Genomic DNA, 20,161 nt, shown 5'->3' on the forward strand with positions numbered 1-20,161 from the left:
TTTCTATATATATTATATATACATACACAAGTATATATAAAATATATATAATCAGATTTGAAAAATGAACAAAAACTGGGCACTGTACATAAAGTCTTTTTAAAACTCAAACAATAGAAAACTCTTAAACATTAAACAATTTTAATAAAAGTTTCTGTACAATGCTAAGCAGTTTTATTTACACATAGAAAATGTAAGAGGAGTAGTGTTTGAAATTACAGAACTCCTTAAAATTTCAATGGCAGGTAAATCTGGAAAAAATAACAGCATTCCATTCACAAATATTTCCAAGCAATAAATATGTATTTATAAATAGTGTAAATTTACATCAAGATTAGAAACAAAAATCACAAATCTGAAGTTTATTCCTTAGTCTATGTGCAATCCATTATCTCTGTGACTTGGCTGTTAATTTTTTTTTTTTTTAATGTTTTATTTAGGAACCAAAGCGTAACCGTCATGGTTTCAAAACAAGACAGAAAAACATAAAAGCAGTAAAAAAGTTTCTTACCTATCTTTTCACATTAAAAAAAAGCTGAACAAAGAAAGACTTAAAATTGCTAACTACCTTACAAAGAAATGACCAGCTAGGCTAGTATTTTTTTCCAAGGAAAATTCTGAAGGAGGAAAAGATAGATGAAAACCAATTCATCAGCCCAGAAATAGAGAAATATAAAAGAGGTTGTCTTCAAGTCAGTAGTCTGTATGATGTTGCCAGTTTTGTCAGATATATACAAAACATGAAAATTATTATTTTTTTTCTGAAGTACAGCTGGATCAGCTTTCTGAGAGTCCTGGAGTAGGAGTGGTGCTCTCCCCTGTCCAGTTGGTTGACACTCCGCACTTGGAAGGTTGCATAGACGCAGTTTTCAGTCAGCAGCCTTACGAGATAGCTACAAAAACCAGTGGTGCAGAACTGGGTTATTTCCTGAATAGCAGAAAAGGTCTCATTTAATGTCCATGGAACAATATCAAGATGAGGAGGATGGTAATGGAGGAGCCTGAAAATAAAGTATGGTATGTTAATTATATTGGTACACAAATTGTTAATACTGTTTTCTAGCTCATGGTGAAAACCTTGGTGGTGCAGTGGTTAAGAATTTGGCTGCTAACCAAAAGGTTGGCATTTCAAATCCACCAGGCGTTCCTTGGAAACCCTATGGGGCAGATCTACTCTGTCCTATAGGGTCGCTATGAGTTGGAATCAACTTGATGGCAACGGGTTTGGTTTTTTTTTTTTTTTAGCTCATGGCTACAAAGCAACACAGAGTCTGCTTATGAAGTTAGGGGAAATAATCACTCTCAAGAAAGTTTAATGGCCTGTTACACAATGAAAAGTACAACCCACCTTATGGTCTCCCACCTGGTCAATTTTCCTAAGAGTCTGGGACCATTACCCTACTCAGTATACCCGTTTTTCTATACTTCTTCACCGATTAGTCAAAAACTCTAGGAACATTATTAGCTTGACCATTTCTTTAGATTGCTTAAAGAAAAAGGCTAGTAGATTAACAAATAAATTACAATTTCATTAGTGACTAGCTTCAGAACCTATCTCAGCTAGATTGTATGTTTTGTTTAACATACTCTACAAAATTTTCTTCTTCGAGCAACTTGAGGATCATCCAAGTGAAAATACAACAAACTAAATTTCAGAAATGCAGTTTTCGATCACCTATGTGTGAGAGAGAAAAGTATTGGAGAAAATCAACAATTCATAAATTTTGTGTGTTTCTCTTCCTAAAGCAATTGATCTGCTAGAGTAAAATGCTTGTTACTAAGCATCTGTTGTTTGAAATTGAAAGCTACACATAATTTATAAGTATACTTGAACTTCATAAGATAACACACTAGGAAGTTAAGCTCCATCAAATATTCCCATGAGTTTAATACTTCTGGCAAGGACAAAATTTTAAATAAATGCAATTAGCTCTAAAAGGAGTAGTATATTTAAAAGCACACATATTGATTTATTTTTTGATCGTCCCCATAAACCAAAACCTATTGCTGTCCAGTCAATTCTGACTCATAGTGACTCTAGAAGGACAAAGTAGAACTGACCCGAAGGGTTTCCAAGGCTGTAATATTTACAGAAGCTGACTGCCACATCTTTCTCCCAGAGTGGCTGGTGGGTTTGAACCACTGACGTTTTGGTTAAGAGCCGAGCATTTTAACCACTGCACCACAAAGGCTCCTTAATCATCCCTATAGTGGGCATTAATAACCTATGTGTGCAAACATTTTATCAACTGGGATCAAATAACATTAAGGACACGATGGTGTTCTAAAAGCATACAAAGATTTTTGAATGTGATTATTGTGGTATTATTTAGGCTGGTCTCACCAAGGAAGAAAAATGAAAATGATATATGCCAACTGCATATGAATAAACTCCTTGCAAGTAGGGGTGGGAGGAAGGAGGAGAATGAGATGAATATCTTCTAATGTACTATCTAATGAGCCAAAGGAAAATTTAAATATCTCATTACCTCCTACTTATCAGGTGGCAGAGGAAACACGGCTGCTTTACAACCCAGCTACCTATGTACTCACATGTTTATTTTACTTACTAATGTAAATTGGTCATAGACTTGCATCAGGTCCTCCATTTTGTACTGTTCTAGCACCACAAAATTTTCCAGGTTTCCACTTGTTTTTCGTGCACAATCTTGGCAATGCACTATGTAAGTCTTTCGAGAATTGCTCTCATTAGTGACAAAAAGCAGATCAAAAACCTCCACCTATTTTATACAAGAGAAAAACATTCAGTAGAGACAGTGGTATTTATTGTATTGTTTTAATACAATTATGGAATTCTACTTTACATGGAATTGTGGACATTGATCTCTGGTTAACAGTAGGTACTAACAAAAACACACAGTTGTATTTGACAGTCTTTAACAGACCAAGCTTATCTTGTACCATACATACCCAAAGACATGGGTATGGGTGATAACGTATATTTAGGGGAATGACCTAAGGGAATGACATACTCATTCCAAGCACTGGGGAAAGTCTAATTTAAAAGCTCGATAAAGCTCAGCCAATTTTCGTTATTTTATTTTCCTTTTACTTCTCTACGATAGCAGTCAACAAAAGGTACTGTGTCATGGATTGAATTATGTCCCCCCAAAAATGTGTATATCGACTTGGTTAGGCCACGATTCCCAGTATTCTGTGATTGTTCTCCATTTTGTGATTGTAATTTTACGTTAAAGAAGATTAGGGTGGGATTTTAATACCCTTACCAGGTCACATCCCTGATCTAATGTAAAGTGATTTTCCCTGGGGTGTGGCCTGCCACCACCTTTTCTCTCTCAAGAGATAAAAGGCAAGGGAAGCAAGAAGAGAGGTGGGGACCTCATACCACCAAGAAAGCAGCACCAGGAGCAGAGCTCATCCTCTGGACCTGAGTTTCCTGCACTGAGATGCTCCCAGACCAAGGGAACACTGATGACAAGGACCTTCCTCCAGAGCTGACAGAGAAAGAAAGCCTTCCCCTGGAGCCAGTGCCCTGAATTCAGACTTCTAGCCTACTGTACTGTGAGACAATAAATTTCTCTTTGTTAAAGCCATCCACTTGTGGTATTTCTGTTATAGCAGCACTACATAACCAAGACATACTCTGTATGGATGTTTGTCTCCCCTCACGGATCCTCAGAGATGGAGACTCTTAGTGCTTAATGGTTAGCCAAGCCTCCAAGCACACTTGTTGAATGAATATAATCGGATTAATTTACAGATCAGGAAACTGTCAGGTAAGTGACAGTAAGTGTTCAGTTATAAGCCTCATGTGTTAAAGATTACGAGTACAAACAAAAAAGTGTACTCATGAGCACTGTGTGGTTTTAGAAATTATAACTATTTTATACAGAAGACTGATAAGTTGCTCATGAAAAGGTTTACATACAAAAAGAAACAATCTTTGATGGTTAAGATGGAGGGGAGGGGTGGCAGTGGAACAACACTTAATAGACAATAGATAAACAGTAACTTTGGTGAAGGGTAAGACAGTTCACAATACTGGGGAACCCAGCACAACCTGTACAAGGCAATGCCATGGTAGCTCCATAGACACATCCAAACTCCCTGAGGGACTGGACTGCTGGGCTGAGGGCTATGGGGACCGGGTCTCAGGGAACATCTAGCTCAATTGGCATAACAGAGTTTATAAAGAAAATGTTCTACATTCTACTTTGGTGAATAGCGTCTGGGGTCTTAAATCCTATGAGCAGCCATCTAGGATACTCCACTGGTCTCAACCCTTCGGGAGAAAGGAAGAATGAAGAAAACTAAAGACGCACGGGAAAGATTAGTCCAAAGGACTAATGGACCATATCTACCATGGCCTCCACCAGACTGAGTCCAGTACAACGAGATGGTGCCCGGCTAGCACCACTGACCGTTCTGATCGGGATTACAATAGAGGGTCCCAGACAGAGCTGGAGAAAAATGTAGAACAAACTTCTAACTCAGAAAGAAAGACCAGACTTGCTGGCCTGACAGAGACTGTAGAAACCCTGAGAATATGGCCCCCAGACACCCTTTCAGCTCAGTGATGAGGTCACTCCTGAGGTTCACCCTTCAGCCAAAGACTGAACAGGCCCATGGAACAAAACAAGACTAAAGGGGCACACCAGCCCTGGGGCAGGGACTGGAAGGTAGGAGGGAACAGAAAGGCTGGTAATAGGGAACCCAGGGTTGAAAAGGGAGTGTTACCATGTTGTGGGCTTGTTAACCAATGTCATAGAACAATCAATGTGTGTACTAACTGTTTGATGAGAAACTAGTTTGTTCCATAAATCTTCATTTAAAGCTCAATTAAAAAAAAGGACTGATGAGTTGCTATGGTTCAGGCAGAATAAAGAATAACATGGTGGGATAGGTGTTCATTCTCAAATACTGGAAAAGCTTATACATTCATTTTTTTGAGGTATGATGCACCTTACTGGAATATATCTGATTTTTTTTTTTTCCTAGTTACTTTCTTTATATATCTGATCTCCTGGTGACTTTCTTTGGTCAGGTTATAACCCAAACGAAACCAAACCCACTGCCGTTGAGTCGATTCTGACTCATAGCGACCCTATAGGACAGCGTAGAACTGCCCCCCAGAGTTTCCAAGGAGCGCCTGGCAGATTCAAACTGCCGACCTTTTTTGGTTAGCAGCCGTAGCACTTAACCACTACGCCACCAGGGTTTCCAAACATTAAAATAACCAGTGGATTCAATCATTTAAAATAAAAGTTAACCTCAGAATTACAGAACTTCTAGGTTTGGAATAGATCATCAATATCCCTGTCCTTGGCTTATGCTTATAATTTTTGCAATGACAGAAAACTCATGACCTCATGTCATCTTTGAACAGTTATGTTAATTAAAATCCCAGAGTTCACCATGTTTTCCATTACTATCCATGGGCAGCAACATGAGCTGATCTGAGCTGGAAAACACATGAGCACTCTTCCGCTTGACCCTCACTTCTGCCATTTAATGAGTTGTTTTATTGGTTTCACCTTCTAAGCATATTGGTTTTTACCTTCTAAGCAATTCTCTCCTTTAATATTTCCACTGCTAGGCTCTAGTCCAGGCCTTAAGGTAATAGCTCTCACTTAGATCACTGCAATAGCTTTCTATCTATCTCCATCCTCTCCAACTACCTTTCTCTCTGAAACACATATCTAAATTTATTCCCTTGTTCAAAAACTTTTGATGGCTTCAAAGACCACAAAATAAATATCAAATTCCTTAAAACCATTCAAGATGCTTTACAAACTACCTACCACCTAGACTTACAAAGAGAATTTACATAGTCTGTGTTCCAGCCAGAAACCCTGGGTGTAGTGGTTAAGTGCTACAGCTGCTAACCAAAGGGTCAGCAGTTTGAATCCACCAGGTGCTCCTTGGAAACTCTATGCGGCAGTTCTACTCTGTCCTATAGGGTCACTATGAGATCCAGCCACATTGGACTACTGACCCCTTTCTGAATAAAACATTCCCTATCCCCACCCTCATGCTGTTCCTATGGCCCACAGTGACATTTTATCTCCATTTCTTCCCATTTTTTGGTTTGTTCAAATCAAATTCATCCTTCAAGGATGGACTCAAATGTTAATACTTTAGTGAACTCTTAAGCCAATACTGGAAGAGAAATTTAGGTCATATACATTGCAATTACTTGTTTATACAGCTTTTCTCTGAAAAGAATCTAAGTTCTTTCAGAGCAGGCATCACGTCATCTTTGTTCCTGGCACCTCTTGAAAGCTTCGACCGACCACAGGAGAACACTGACAAAACGTATTGTAAATTGAACCAGAGAGGCCCTAATGTTGATCTACCTTGGAGCTATACCGGACATCTAGTTTACTGAAATCTGTGTATGTCTGGGCTGTCCCCAGTTTAAAATCTCAGACTGAACTTCTTGATGATTACCATCTGTTAAAGATCTACTAGATGAATGACTCTGTAGTAGATATTTTTAAGGTTAATTCACAGTTAGTGAAATACTGTATCATCAGGTTAAATTTTAATAGCTAAGTAACAAAAAAATAACAAAATTGAAAACAGTGTCAATTTCAGTAAAGTGCTTTGGTTTCTCGTTAGTTATTTTAAAAATTTACTTAAAAAATAGGTAAATTAAAAAAATAAAAACTGGGTAAGAGGTTTTATAAAACAACTGTAGATAAGAAGAACAGATACTTACCTCACAAATGCTACAATAATGAGCTGGTTCTTCCTTTGCCCGCCCATGCCATATAATCTCTTTTCCTGCGGCAATGAGAGCTTCTCTCAATGTCTGACATTGCTTCAGAGTTCTCAGAAGACAATATCTATTGTGGGGGAAAAATTGTTTATGACCAGCAACTGAATATTGAGTATTTTTAGCATAAGAGATACACCAATTAGAAATAATACCAAGAGACTCGGTTCTAATGTCTATCACTTAATTTTTCTTAGATATTCTCAGATTTAAAAAAAATAAGGTAATGCTCAGCAGGTCTGATGATGACAATATTAAATTATTTAAAGTTGAGAATAGTTGATATCTGAATATAAAAATATAATATTAACATTAAAAAACTGACCCCTTGTTTAAATGTAAGTTGCTAATTTTGGCTCTTATTTGGGCAAGTCAATTAACCTCTTTGAGAATCAATTTCCTCATCCCTGAAATAAGGGGTCTGAATTACAGTTTTGAACGCTTATTGATTCTAGCAAGGAAGCAAGGCACATATTATTTGTATCAACACTACCTAGACACTCACAAACAGCATCATCTGTATAGTTGCTTTTGAAACTTTGAGTCCATAAGCAGAAAACCATTCATGGAGTTAGTCTGTTACTAAAAGAACAGTTGTTGCCGAGTTGATTCCAACTCATGGTGACCTCATGTGTGTCACAGTAGAACTATGCTCCATAGGGTTTTCAGTGGCTGATTTTTTGGAAGTAGATTGCCAGGCCTTTCTTCCCAGGCACCTCTGGGTGGAATGGAAACTCTAACCTTTCGGTTAGCGGCTGAGCATGTTAACTGTTTGTACCACCCAGGGACTGCTACCACAGGATACAAAACTGGTTTAATTACAGTGCTAAAGAAGAAAAAGACATTTATTTCCTCAATTTTAACTTAATATAGTGGAATCTGTCATTTATATTAACACAACTGAACTTTTCTTGTGCTAATACCTTTTCTAAAGTCATAGTTATGCTAACAACATAGTGAATTTTCAAAATTTGTGCTTGTTTTCCTACAGTTTGCTGTCATTACTCAGAATTGTCTGCTAAATTCTCTTACTCTCCTGTGAATCTTAGTGGCTCAGGTTCTCCATTTGAACAAAGAGGTTGAACTAGATGATCTCTAAGGCACTTTTCAGCTCTAAAATTCGGAGACCATGAAAATACCCTAAAGAAAAGGAAATGGGTTTAGCAACTGAGTGTTATTCATGTTGTCTTGTCTACTTAAACTGCCTAGGACAACTAAAATTAAAGGTATGATAACAGCATACTTACTTTCTCTTAATTTATATTTTCTTGCTATTTGTTTAAGTTACTAGGTTAAAATATTGTTATTTACAGAACCTATATAAATTAAGTTCAGGTGGGGAGAGGGAATAATTAAAAATATACTCGAAACCTGTTAAGTAAAGATAAAACAGTATTAACTTTAAGGCAAATTTCTTAATATCATATTCAAAGGATTTCACGCTATTTAGCTTCAGCAATTCTTGCATGTTTAACTTATTTAGAAACAAAACATAATGCTTTAGGCTGTGGCTGGATGTCAAAGCTAGGATAGCTGCTGTATCTCTGTATATGTGTGTGTGTGTTTGGGAAGGGTACGGGGAGGTGGCAAGTAAAAATTAAGTTCGTGGCAAAAAGAGGGAGAACGTAATGCAGACTATGCCTAGAGCTTTTGAGCAGCACCCGCTCCTTTCTCCCTCCCCATGTCCCATACAATTCACCTCTGGGGGGACATATTTTACTGAACAAGTGTTCCAAGTAGGACTTCAAAAGAAAAAAACAATTCTTTAAAAAAAGTGAAAGGACAAGCTACTGACTGGGAAAATACCTTGGAAACCACATATCTGATAAGAATCTAGTAACAAAAACGTCGACAATGACTCCCCCCTCCCCCAAAAACCTCAATTATAAAATGGGCAAAGGACTTGAAGAGGCATTTCACGAAAGAGGACATTCGAATGGCCACTGAACACATGAAAAGATGCTTAACGTTATTAGCCACCAGCTAGATGCAAAGCAAAAATAATGAGAAACCATTTCACTCCCACTAGGATGGATAAGATATAAAAAGAAAAGGGGGGAAAAAAACCCAGAAAATAACAAATGTTGGCGAGGATGTGGGGAAATTGGAACCCCTATCCATTGCAATTGGAATGCAAAATGGTACAGCTGTTGTGGAAAACAATGTGGAAGTTCCTCAAAAAAACTAAAAATAGAACTACTACATGACCCAGCAATTTCACTCTTTGGTATATACCCAAAAAACTTGAAAACAGAGACTCAAACAGATACTTGTATACCAATGTTCACTGTAGCATTATTCACAACAGCCAAAAGGTGGAGACAACCTAAATAACCATCAACAGATGAACAGGTAAACAAAATGTGGTACATACATACAGTGGACTACTACTCAGCCAGCATGAGAAATGAAATATGGATGGAGCTTGAAGACATTATGATGAGTGAAATAAGTCAAATATTGTATGACCTCACTTGTATAAAAATAGAACAGGCAAACGTATAGAGATCAATGTTTATTAATGGTTACCAGGGGTGAGACAGAGGAAGGAAGGGAAGATTATGGAGTACTGAGTTTTGGTTTATGGTGATGGAAAAATCACATTGATTAAGGGTAGAGTTAGACAGCCAGCTAATGTAATTACTGTCACTAAGTCGTATACCCATAAAGAGTTGAACTTGCAAGTTGTGTGATACATATATTTACTACAACAACCAAAAAAAAAAAAAAAAAAGAGTAGCCGCTCAGGCTGCTTATGTATGTACAGCCAAACACTTCATGGGATTTTGTTCCTTAGTTCAGACATTTAAGGTCATGGTTTCATGGGACATCCCAGTTAACTGGCCTAATTAACATGTTTGGTGCTTCTGTTCTACCTCCTAGTTAGCTAGTGCCTGGGGTCTTAAAAGTTTACAAGTGGCCATCCAAGGTAAAACTATTGGTTTCTATTTGACTGGAGCAACAGAGGAAGGAGAGTCAGGAACAGGAGGAGGATATGGACTGTGTGACTAATTGCCTCCATGAACAACTGCCTCCTTTGCCATGGAACCAGAAGAACTGGATGGTGTCTGGCTACCATTATCAAGCACTTTGATCAAAGATTCTATAGAAGAATCCTGATCAAAAGGGAGAAAATGCAGAACAGAATTTCAAATTCTCACAGAATCTGCATTTCCTAGAGCCATGGAGGCTGGTTGAACCCCTGAAACTATTTGTCCTGAGATAATCTTTAAACCAAAAATATCCCCTTAAGTCTTCTTAAAACCAAACAAACAAACAAAAAAAAAACCCCAAACCCATTGCCATCAAGTCAATTCCAGCTCATAGTGACCCTATAGGATTGAGCAGAACTGTCCCATAGGGTTTCCAAGGCTGTAATCTTTACAGAAGCAGACTGCCACATCTTTCTCCTGCAGAGAGGCTGGTGGGTTTGAACCACTGACCATTCAGTTAGCAGCCAAGCACTTTAACCACTGCACCAGCAGGGCTCAAAACCAAACAATACTTTAGCTTAACAAGTAAAGAATGTCTTTCTTGAGTACTGTGCTCTACTGGTTTTTTTGTGCTCTTTTAAGATCTATCTATGTGGGATCAAATTGGCAACAGCAACTCGAAAGATTAGACGGGGAACTTAGGGGGCAATGAGTTTATGTTAATGGAAAAGGAACAACTTGGAAAAAGGAGGTTGAGAATGGTTGCACAACTGGAAGAATGTAATTAATGTCACCGTACATACATAAATTGTTGAATTGGTATATGTTCTGTTGTGTATATTCTCAACAAAAATAAAATAAATTATATATATATATATATATAAAATAATGTTTCTTTCACAGGAAAATAATGCCTAAAACTCTGCAGATACCTTTGGAATATTTACAAACTCAACTATATTCTTATGTGGGAAAACAAACAAACAACAAAAATAGTAAAACATAAAAGAGTAACAAGAGCTTACATTCATGAGGGCATAGTACCAAGCAGAAGGCATGGTATCATCAGGTAGTTCACATACATTACGTCATTAGGCTTCCAACAATCCTGTGCAGGAGGCACTATTATGTCTGTTTTACAAACGAGATAACTGGAGCTCAGAGAAGCTGAATTTGCCTCATATCATAAAGCTATTTAAGTGGTTAAACTAGGGGCTGTTGGAAGCAGAAAATCTCAAACTTCCCCTCACTATCTTACACTGTACTCTCTTCTTTCTGGTCTCTTTCCACATCTTATTCTTACTCACTCCCCCGTCCCCCTTCTCTTTTAAAGATGAGATTCTTGGAGCTCAGTCAATACCTTTTTTTTTCAAACACTGAGCGCTGCTTCTGTGGATTATTTTACGCTTTACTCAGCAAATGAACTTTTATCTTCAGTGCTACAGACTACTTTGGTAGCTAGATTATAGTTTATAATTTATGTTTAGTTTCATTCTTTCATCTAGAAAAAGGCAATATATTTTCTGCAAATAATGGGCTGGAGCTAAGGTTGCTAAGCCATGAATCGGGGTTCCAGAATTTTTATTTTTTGAGGTGCTCGAATCTTAAAAAATTGACAGCTTTATTAATGTCTGACAATGAATAACAAAATCATGGTTTCTTCCTTGCCTTTGTACTTTTTCTTTCCTTAATTTTGAAAATTTCTGTTCCTTCCCATTTTCAAAAGGTAGAAGTTGGAGTAGAAAGAGAATTTAGAAAGACAAAGGCTTTTAAGGATCTGATTCAATCAAAGGGCAGGGAAAAATACATAAAAAGTAAAGATTTTGTTTTGCTTTGATGAACCCCAGACTTTTATTTTACATGAAGACAACTTTTGAGTGTATTGGAGAAGTAAAAAATAGAAGTCAAACAAACCCGGGGTTGTCATTTCTTTACAATTTTAGTTTTGTTGAATTTTTGTTTAAGTTTACAGCAATTAAGAATTCAATTTGTTAAAAACATAAAAGAAGTAAAAACACAGAAGGTGGAAAATGCTGTTTTTCACAGTTGCATTTTAGGAACAGAGTCAGAAATGATTTCAGGAACTAGAGAAGGAAGGAATTCTTTGACTTTTAAGGGTCAGTTTTGGTTTCAGTACTTGTTTTTAGTTGTTTGGACATAAAATACATGAAAAAAGCAGGTCATAAAGACAGCTCTCAGCCTGGAAGAAAACTACAAGGGAGAAGCCGATTGAAGGCTTGGTATATTTTGAGGTTGCACAGTAAAATCTAATCCAACCAAAAACCCACTGGCAAAGATGAAGCCTAATGAGGGATGGGATTGTAGAAAATGACTTCATACAAAGGATAGAATAAAAATACATGTGGAATATTAGAAAAAGAAAACTGAAGATAATAATAGTACAAATAATTGTGAGCCTTACTTGTTAGATGCCATCAAGTTGGTTCCAACTCACAGCCACCCTATGTACAACTGAATGAAACACTGCCCAGTCCTGCTCCATCCTCACAATCATTGCTAGCTTGAGCCCACTGTGCAAGCTATGTCAATCCATCTTGCTGAGGGTCTTTTGCTGACCCTCTATTTTACCAAGCATGATGTCCTTCTCCGGGGCCTGGTCCCTCCTGATAACATGTCCAAAGTATGTGAGATGAAGTCTTGCCATCCTCACTTCTAAGGAGCATTTTGGCTGTACTCCTTCCAAGAGAGATTTGTTCATTCTTCTAGTAGTTCATGGTATATTCAATATTCTTTGTCAACACCATAATTCAAAGGCATCAATTTTTCTTTGGCCTTCCTTATTCATTGTTCAGCTTTTGCATGCATATGAAAATCCATTAAACCCATTGTTGTGAGGTGATTATGACTCATAGCAACCCTAAAGGGCAGAGCAGAACTGCCCTATAGGGTTTTCAAGGAGTGGCTGGTGGATGCAAACTGCCCACCTTTTGGTTACCAGCCGTAGCTCTTTACCACTACACCACCAGGGCTCCTCGCATTGAAAATATCATGACTTGGGTCAGGCACACCTTAGTCCTCAAAGTGACATCTTTGCTTTTTAACACTTTTAAAGAAGTCTTTTGCAGCAGATTTGCTCGATGCAATGTCATTTGATTTTTTTATCCCACTTTTTTTTTATTGTACTGTAGATGAAGGTTTACAGAGCAAATTAGTTTCTCATTAAACAATTAATACACATATTGTTTTATGACATTGGTTGCCAACCCCACGATGTGCCAACACTCTCCCCCTTCTCGACCCTGGCTTCCCTATTACCAGCATTCCTATCCTCTCCTGCCTTCTCATCCTTGCCCCTGAGCTGGTGTGCCCATTTAGTCTTGTTTTATGGGCCTGTCTAATCTTTGGTTGAAGGGCGAACCTCAGGAGTGACTTTGATACTCAGTCAAAAGGGTGTCCAGGGGCCATGCTCTCGGGGTTTCTCTAGTCTCTGTTAGACCAGTTAAGTCTGGTCTTTATCTGATTTCTTGACTGCTGCTTCCATGGGTGTTGACCGTGGATCCAAGTATAATGAAATCCTTGACAACTTCCATCTTTTCTCCGTTTATCATACCATGATGTTGTTTATTGGTGGAGTTGAGTATTTTTGTTTATGTTGAGGTGTAATCCATACTGAAGGCTAGAGTCTTTGATCTTCATCAGCCTTATTTACATAGCAATTAATCCACAAAAGATAATCAGACATAGTATGCTATGGATGCTAAAAATAGGGAGAGGTCATCTTCAGGTAAGGGGAGGTGGAAAACATGGAAAATCAATTTTCATAAAGAATTTGTTGTCAGTTTAGATGTGGGCAGGAAGGAGAGGTGTGGGGAAGGCACTTCTAGGCAGAAGGAATGCTACGAGCAAAGGTATGAAGGCAGGAAGTGGAGATTATGTAGGGAACAAACAACTGTTCTTAGAAGATTTTAATCTTGGGATGAGGTTCCTGAGGCAGGATAATAAGAGGAATGAAGCCATAATGACACAGATAATACGATGAAGTTAAGACAACATCGGGGCAACTTGACTAAGTTCCATAGTGAGTTCCCAAATAGTGCAGAGACAGACGAAACATGGGTTAACGCAATATGGCACTTTTAAAGCCTTCATGGTAACAAATATTCTAGCCACTAAAAAGTAGATGGTGTACAAATTAAAGAATACCAAGAGGTGCCCTGCTTTGCCCAGTCTATCTTACTGAAAGAATCATGAAGGAAAAATGAGCCTGACATGCGACTCTGTAATATCTCATCACTGGTTACTCCAGGGTTGTGTTCTCCAAGGATAACAGCGGATCTCTGAATATCAGTAAGACATCTACTAGTTTCATTTAAACCAACCACATGGCTGAAAATCAAGGTCTTAGTCAATGGTAAAAATGAGTAACTTAAGAATTTTAAACTCCTGGATTAAAAAAAAAAATTTTTTTTTTAAAAAAGCATGAAAGTAAACATGTCAACCGTTAAGACTAAAGTTTTGTAATTTTTTAGATTTTGTTTGGTTAATGTTATCATATAGCATTATATATTAGGCCCAATGCTGTATTAGAAGACCACCAGAACAGTACTGGGATCTATGCTAACTATGGACTGGTCGTCAAGACTATGCCATTATCTACTGATAGCTGTGAAAGAGATTTTGTTCAATTATTAGGCCAACTGGCCATGACCAGAGTTGCAGAATACCTCATTTATCCATTTTAAAATGGGAACCAAAAGTGAAAACGGAGTCAGTACTTAACAATTTGCTTTATTTTACATTATAAAAGTCTGTGTATGTGATAAAGTGTATATTATGTTAATAAGCTAATATCTACAATAAATGTGAAAATAAAGGAATAACTGAAAGAATTCTTAGTTCTAAAAGAGGTATAATCTAGTCCAGGGTTTCCCTAACTTGTCTGAACATGTCACCTAGGCTACTGCATTTCTTAGGGCTCTTCCCACTGAATTTACTTGGTAGGAATAGAGCCTGGGAACCTATTTTAATAAGAGTCCCAAGTGATTCTTATGATCAGGTAAGTAAGCAGTGAAAACCTCTTACTTCATAAATGAGGAAACTGAAAACAATGTCTAAAATTTATGGCAATATTTTACAATAGATAGTAGTACAATACCAACTTTCACAAATCACCATGTTTTTATGATTAGAGCCTTAAGAGACTAGAGTGACACAGCTAGCTGTAGAGCTAGATTGGTTGTTAGCTGCCGTCAAGTCAGTCCCTGACTCATGGTAATTCTATGCATAACAGAATGAAATCCTGCCCAGTCCTGCGCACCCACATGCTTGCTTACAGATAAAATCATTGTGACCCACAGGGTTTTCACTGGCTGATTTTCAGAAGTAGATTGTCAGGCCTTTCTTCTAGTCCGTTTTAGTCTGGAAGCTCCACTGAAGCCTGTTCATCATCATTGCCATGGTGGTGGCTGCATGAGGTGCACTGGCTGGGAACTGAACTGAACCCAGGTCTCTCACATGGAAGGCCTGAGTTCAAATCTCAGTTCCATATATACTTATTTTCTGTATCTCAGTTTCTTCAACTGTAAAAAGGGGATGCCTAACTTATAGGGGATACCTAAATTACAGATCTTATATAAAGTACTTAGATTAGTGCCTGGCAGTTAGTGCTCAATAAATATTAACTAATAACCTATGCTGCTTGAACCTGACATGTCAAATTCTTAAATTCCATTAAAATAATTCTATAGTAACTAAACTAAAGTTTAGTTTTTTAATTTGAAAAAAACTGTGGGATGAGTGCCAACATGAAACAGTGGTGTTGGCATTTAAAAAGGGTTTAGTCTAGATTCCATTAATTTCTCAACTTTGGCACTACTGACATTTTGGACTGGATAATTCTTTGCTCTGGAGGGCTATTCTATGCATTGTAGGATGTTTAGTAGCATCCCTGCCCTCTACCTAGAAGATGTCAGTAGCAACCCCCAAGTCACAGCATTGCCATATGTCCCCAGGGGGAGATAGGTATGGGGAAAACTGCTCCTGAGAACCACTGCACTATATTTAAAAAAAAAAAAAAAAAAACTGAATGGATTGGGGGTTTCTATAATTAATAACAACAACTAACATTTACTAAGTGCTTACTCTATATGCCACCCACTACCATTGAGTTGATTCTGACTCATAGCAACCCTATAGGACAGAGGAGAACTGCCCCGCAGGGTTTCCAAGGCTGTAAATCTTTATGGTAGCAGATTGCCACATCTTTTCTTCCACAGAGTGGCTGGTGGGTTTGAACTGCCGACTTTTCGGTTAGCAAACAAGCACTTTAACCACTGTGCCACCAGGGCTCCTCCTATTCTATACCAAGACTCACATAAAATTTATAAAAATCACATTAGAAAGTTACTATTATTCCTATTTTTCAGAAGCGGAAACAAAGACTAATAGGTTTAGTAATTTGCCCACAGTCCCCAGTCAGTGAATGGAATGGCCAAGATTTGAAGGCAGATTGGACTCCAGAGCCTGAACTCCAGACAACTACACAGCACTGCCCTTCCTGTAATATTTTACTAGGCTATTAAATAGCAGAGACCCTAAGACTTAGGAAAATAAAACAGGAAAGGCAAATAAAAAAATGATCATACATATACAAAAGGCACAAAGAAAGTACCTAAAGCACTAACACTGTGTATATAAGATGGCACATTTAAAAACTAAAATATTAAGAACAGTGCTTTAAATGACGGTCAAAAGAATGACAAAATGATGTAAGAAATTAAGTGTGTGGTAAGTGGTTTGTTTTCAAGTGGGCTTGGTACTGTTTAAATTTTAGAGAATTTATTTTCAACTACTGGCTTACATATTTTTAGAATGGCAGATTACACAGAGGTAGATAAGAGAAAGGGTATTCTGAAAGTTAACATTTTACTCCTCAGCATACTATCTGATATGCTCCTCCTAAATCTAATATTGAACTTTTCAGAGAAAAATGGGCTCCTTGGCATTCTGTATATGTTATCATGGTGATTTAAGTAGAACTAACAAAGTAGTTGGTGGATAAACCAGAGTAACCATACAACTATCACCGAATTAACTTGCTAATAGTTAAAAACTTTTAGATGAACATGAATGCAACAATTTATACCGTATTTGTTGGGGTTAACTTTATCTACCTTTGAGATTAAACCATTCAACTGCATCAAGAAGCCCCTCTCTATTCTGAAAGTGTTTATTGGTAGGGAAATCTAATCAGTACCAACAGTCTCTAGAGCTCACCTGCTGCACTTTAATTTGATTCCTTTCAATGATCCCATTAGAAGGAATACTTCAATGGTAAAACATAATGAATGAGTATGACTTACGAAAGTGAAATAAAAAAGAATCGTACAACGGTACAGGGAGAAAATGTAGGCCAAAGCAATGCTATCTCAAATATCTGAAAACAGGAATCATGAATTTGCAGAGTTAGGGTTTCCTTTAATTCTCAATCAACTCGTTTTAACATTAAAACTAAAGGGTAAACACCACATACTTTGATAAATGTAAACAAAAAGCAGCAATAATCCCTCACTCCATTTTAATGTGCCTATTTAATAACACTTCATTCACTCAGGACCCACTAATGAAAGTATCTATGACATAGGTTATCATCAATCATTCTTGTCAAAAATGTTTAATCCAAATATAATTATGAGAAAATAAGTCTAGAATGTGGACCTCTGTACAAGACAAAGACCTGTTGAACAAGACCAAGGCCAAGTCTCTACAAAAAAAGAGAATGTCATGAAAAAATGACTCAGGTTGTAGTGGTTAAGTGCTAAGGCCACTAACCAAGAGGTCGGCAGTTCGAACCCGCCAGGCTCTCCTTGGAAACTCTATTGGGCAGTTCTACTCTATCCTATAGGGTTGCTATGAGTCGGAATCAACTCGACAGCAGTGGTTTTTTTTTTTTTTTTTTTTTTTTTTTGGTTTAAAGAAGACAATGACTACATACATAACAAATTCAACGTGAACTTTAACTGAAAATGGATTAGGGGTGGTGGGATAGGGTGGGGAGAGGTAAGAGGTAAGAAAAGATATATTTGATAGTTGGGGAAATTTAAATGTATACTGTATACTAGCTGGTATTACTGAACTTTAAATTTCTTAGATATGACAAACGGTGCGGTTATGTAGGAGAATATCTTTATTCTTAAGAGATGTTGGTTGAAGTATGTGAAGTGATGTGTCATGGTGTCTGCAAATTACTTTTTTATATGGCTCAGGCAAAAAAAAAGTGTGTGCATATGTATGTATTTAAAGAGCCTGTAAGTAAATGCAGCAAAAATTTATTTGGTAAATACAGATGAGGTTATAAAGGTATTCATTTGTTGTACTATTCTTTCTACTTTTTTGTAGGTTTGAAAAATTTCAAAATTAAAAGCTGGAGAAAAAGTAAGTATAAACAAGTTTGGGGGAGTACAGCGATGTGTAATATGTAAACTTTATATATTTTAAAGAAGAATAAGATATCTTAACATGGAAAAACTGACTTAATTGAATGAATTAAGGTATCTTTTAGTTTGAAGTTTTCCTTAATTTCTTTGTGTGCTTACTGTTCTACTTTAAAAACAGCTGACGATCCAGAAATTTCAACAGCTAACACCTTGGCAGGGATTACCTATCAGCCAACTGAAAGCTACAAATGAGTATCTTAGACTCTTTTCTAAGCAATAGAACCGTATATACACCTAGTTGTTTAACAGAAATTTACACTTAAACATCCTATGAGGAATTCAAGTTCTACATGTCTAAAAACAGCCAAGTTGATGATCATTACTCCCCACACCTAACCCATCTTCTCCTCTCTTTCCTTTATCCCCAATTTCATCAACAAAATCAAATGTCCCACTCAGTGGCCCAAGCCAAAACCCAGGAATACAGATGCCTCCCTCACTTCTACCATCCAGTCATTCATCAAAGCCTATTTTACTTTATCCTCTAACCCTTGTCTCTCATTCTGTCTGAACTGCAGCAACTGCTTTTCTAATTAATGCCTCTAAATCTTGTGTCCTCTGTTTAATGCTTCATCTTGCTGTCAAATGACCCAACATGTAAATTTGATCACTATTAAACATATTAAAAATTCTAAAGGCTTCTAATTAGCAGCTCTTGCCAATAAAAATTCCCAGCTGGAATTTTTAGCAACACAAGTTTCAATCTCTACTCTTCAGCTAATATGAATGAACAAGTAGGGCTTAAACCTAAGACATACTTAAAAATTTGGTCTAAAAACAAGGAGAAATTAAGTTTACTTGCAACATACGGGGTATGTGGAAAAAAGTTTCAACATTAAAATGAAATCGAGATAAAAGTTATGCACTGAGCTTCCACTAAAATATTCCTTAGGACTTAGGCTATGAACTTTTCAAGTCAAGTTCACTGCATTATGAAATGAAAGAAGTAATCAAGATAATGAATATTCTTTTGACTCATCCCAGTGTAGGAGGAATTTGGAAGAATGTGAAGTACAGTACAAAGTAAAATTAGTGTATTTTAGTAGAAGAGCTAGGTTTTAGAAACTAGATCTGCTAAATGACTTCTTCAGATGAGGGATTTTATAGAATTGCAGGGCTCTGAAAGACCCAACTTGAACCTGAAAGTGCAGAGAAAAAAGAGTAATGCTGACTAGTTTAAGTACAGGTAATTCATTCTCAAAATGATAAAGAATTACTAGGTATATATGCACTCCCCTGTTTATTGCAGCAGTGTTTACAATAGCAAAAAGATGGAAGCAACCAAGGTGCCCATCAACGGATGAATGGATAAATAAATTATGGTATATTCACACAATGGAATACTACGTGTCGATAAAGAACAGTGACGAATCTCTGAAACATTTCATAACATGGAGGAAACTGGAAGGCATTATGCTGAGTGAAATTAGTCAGTTGCAAAAGGACAAATATTGTATAAGACCACTAGTATAAGAACTTGAGAAATAGTTTAAACTGAGAAGAAAACATTCTTTCGTGGTTACGAGAAGGGGGGGAGGGTGGGAGAGGGGCATTCACTAGATAGTAGATAAGAACTACTTTAGGTGAAGGGAAGGACATCACACAGTACAGGGGAGGTTAGCACAATTGGACTAAACCAAAAGCAAAGAAGTTTCCTGAATAAAAATGCTTCGAAGGCCAGCGTAGCAGGGGCAGGGGTCTGGGGACCATGGTTTCAGGGGACATCTAAGTCAACTGGCAAAATAAAATCTATTAAGAAAACATTCTGCATCCCACTTTGAAGAGTGACATCTGGGGTCTTAAACGCTAGCAAGCAGCCATCTAAGATGCATCAACTGGTCTCAACCCACCTGGATCAAAGGAAAATGAAGAACACCAAGGACACAAGGCAAATACGAGCCCAAGAGACAGAAAGGGCCACATGAACCAGAGACTACATCACCCTGAGACCAGAAGAACTAGATGGTGCCCGGCTATAACCGATGACTGCCCTGACAGGGAACACAACAGAC

The 20,161-nt window shown here is 37.4% G+C and overlaps 1 protein-coding gene across 12 annotated transcripts in view; it reads right to left on the reverse strand.

Annotated features, from left to right (window-relative positions):
- Positions 1-206: 206 nt before the first annotated feature.
- The window catches only part of KDM6A (lysine demethylase 6A), a 280,479-nt gene continuing 260,524 nt past the window's right edge, over positions 207-20,161 (reverse strand). For 7 of the 12 annotated variants that reach the window (XM_049871259.1, XM_049871258.1, XM_049871254.1 and 4 more), the window contains 3 exons: positions 6,704-6,830; positions 2,571-2,741; positions 208-1,001 (listed from right to left, as the gene is read on the reverse strand). In XM_049871259.1, the coding sequence (XP_049727216.1) occupies positions 972-1,001; positions 2,571-2,741; positions 6,704-6,830 (328 nt within the window). In that variant the 3' untranslated portion in view covers positions 208-971. Of the gene's footprint in view, positions 1,002-2,570; positions 2,742-6,703; positions 6,831-7,792; positions 7,901-20,161 lie in introns of all 12 variants that reach the window. The other 5 variants (XM_049871256.1, XM_049871250.1, XM_049871251.1 and 2 more) reach the window with 2 other exon arrangements.

This window comes from Elephas maximus, chromosome X (assembly GCF_024166365.1).
Source record: "Elephas maximus indicus isolate mEleMax1 chromosome X, mEleMax1 primary haplotype, whole genome shotgun sequence".
In the NCBI taxonomy this organism is placed as follows: Eukaryota; Metazoa; Chordata; class Mammalia; order Proboscidea; family Elephantidae; genus Elephas; species Elephas maximus.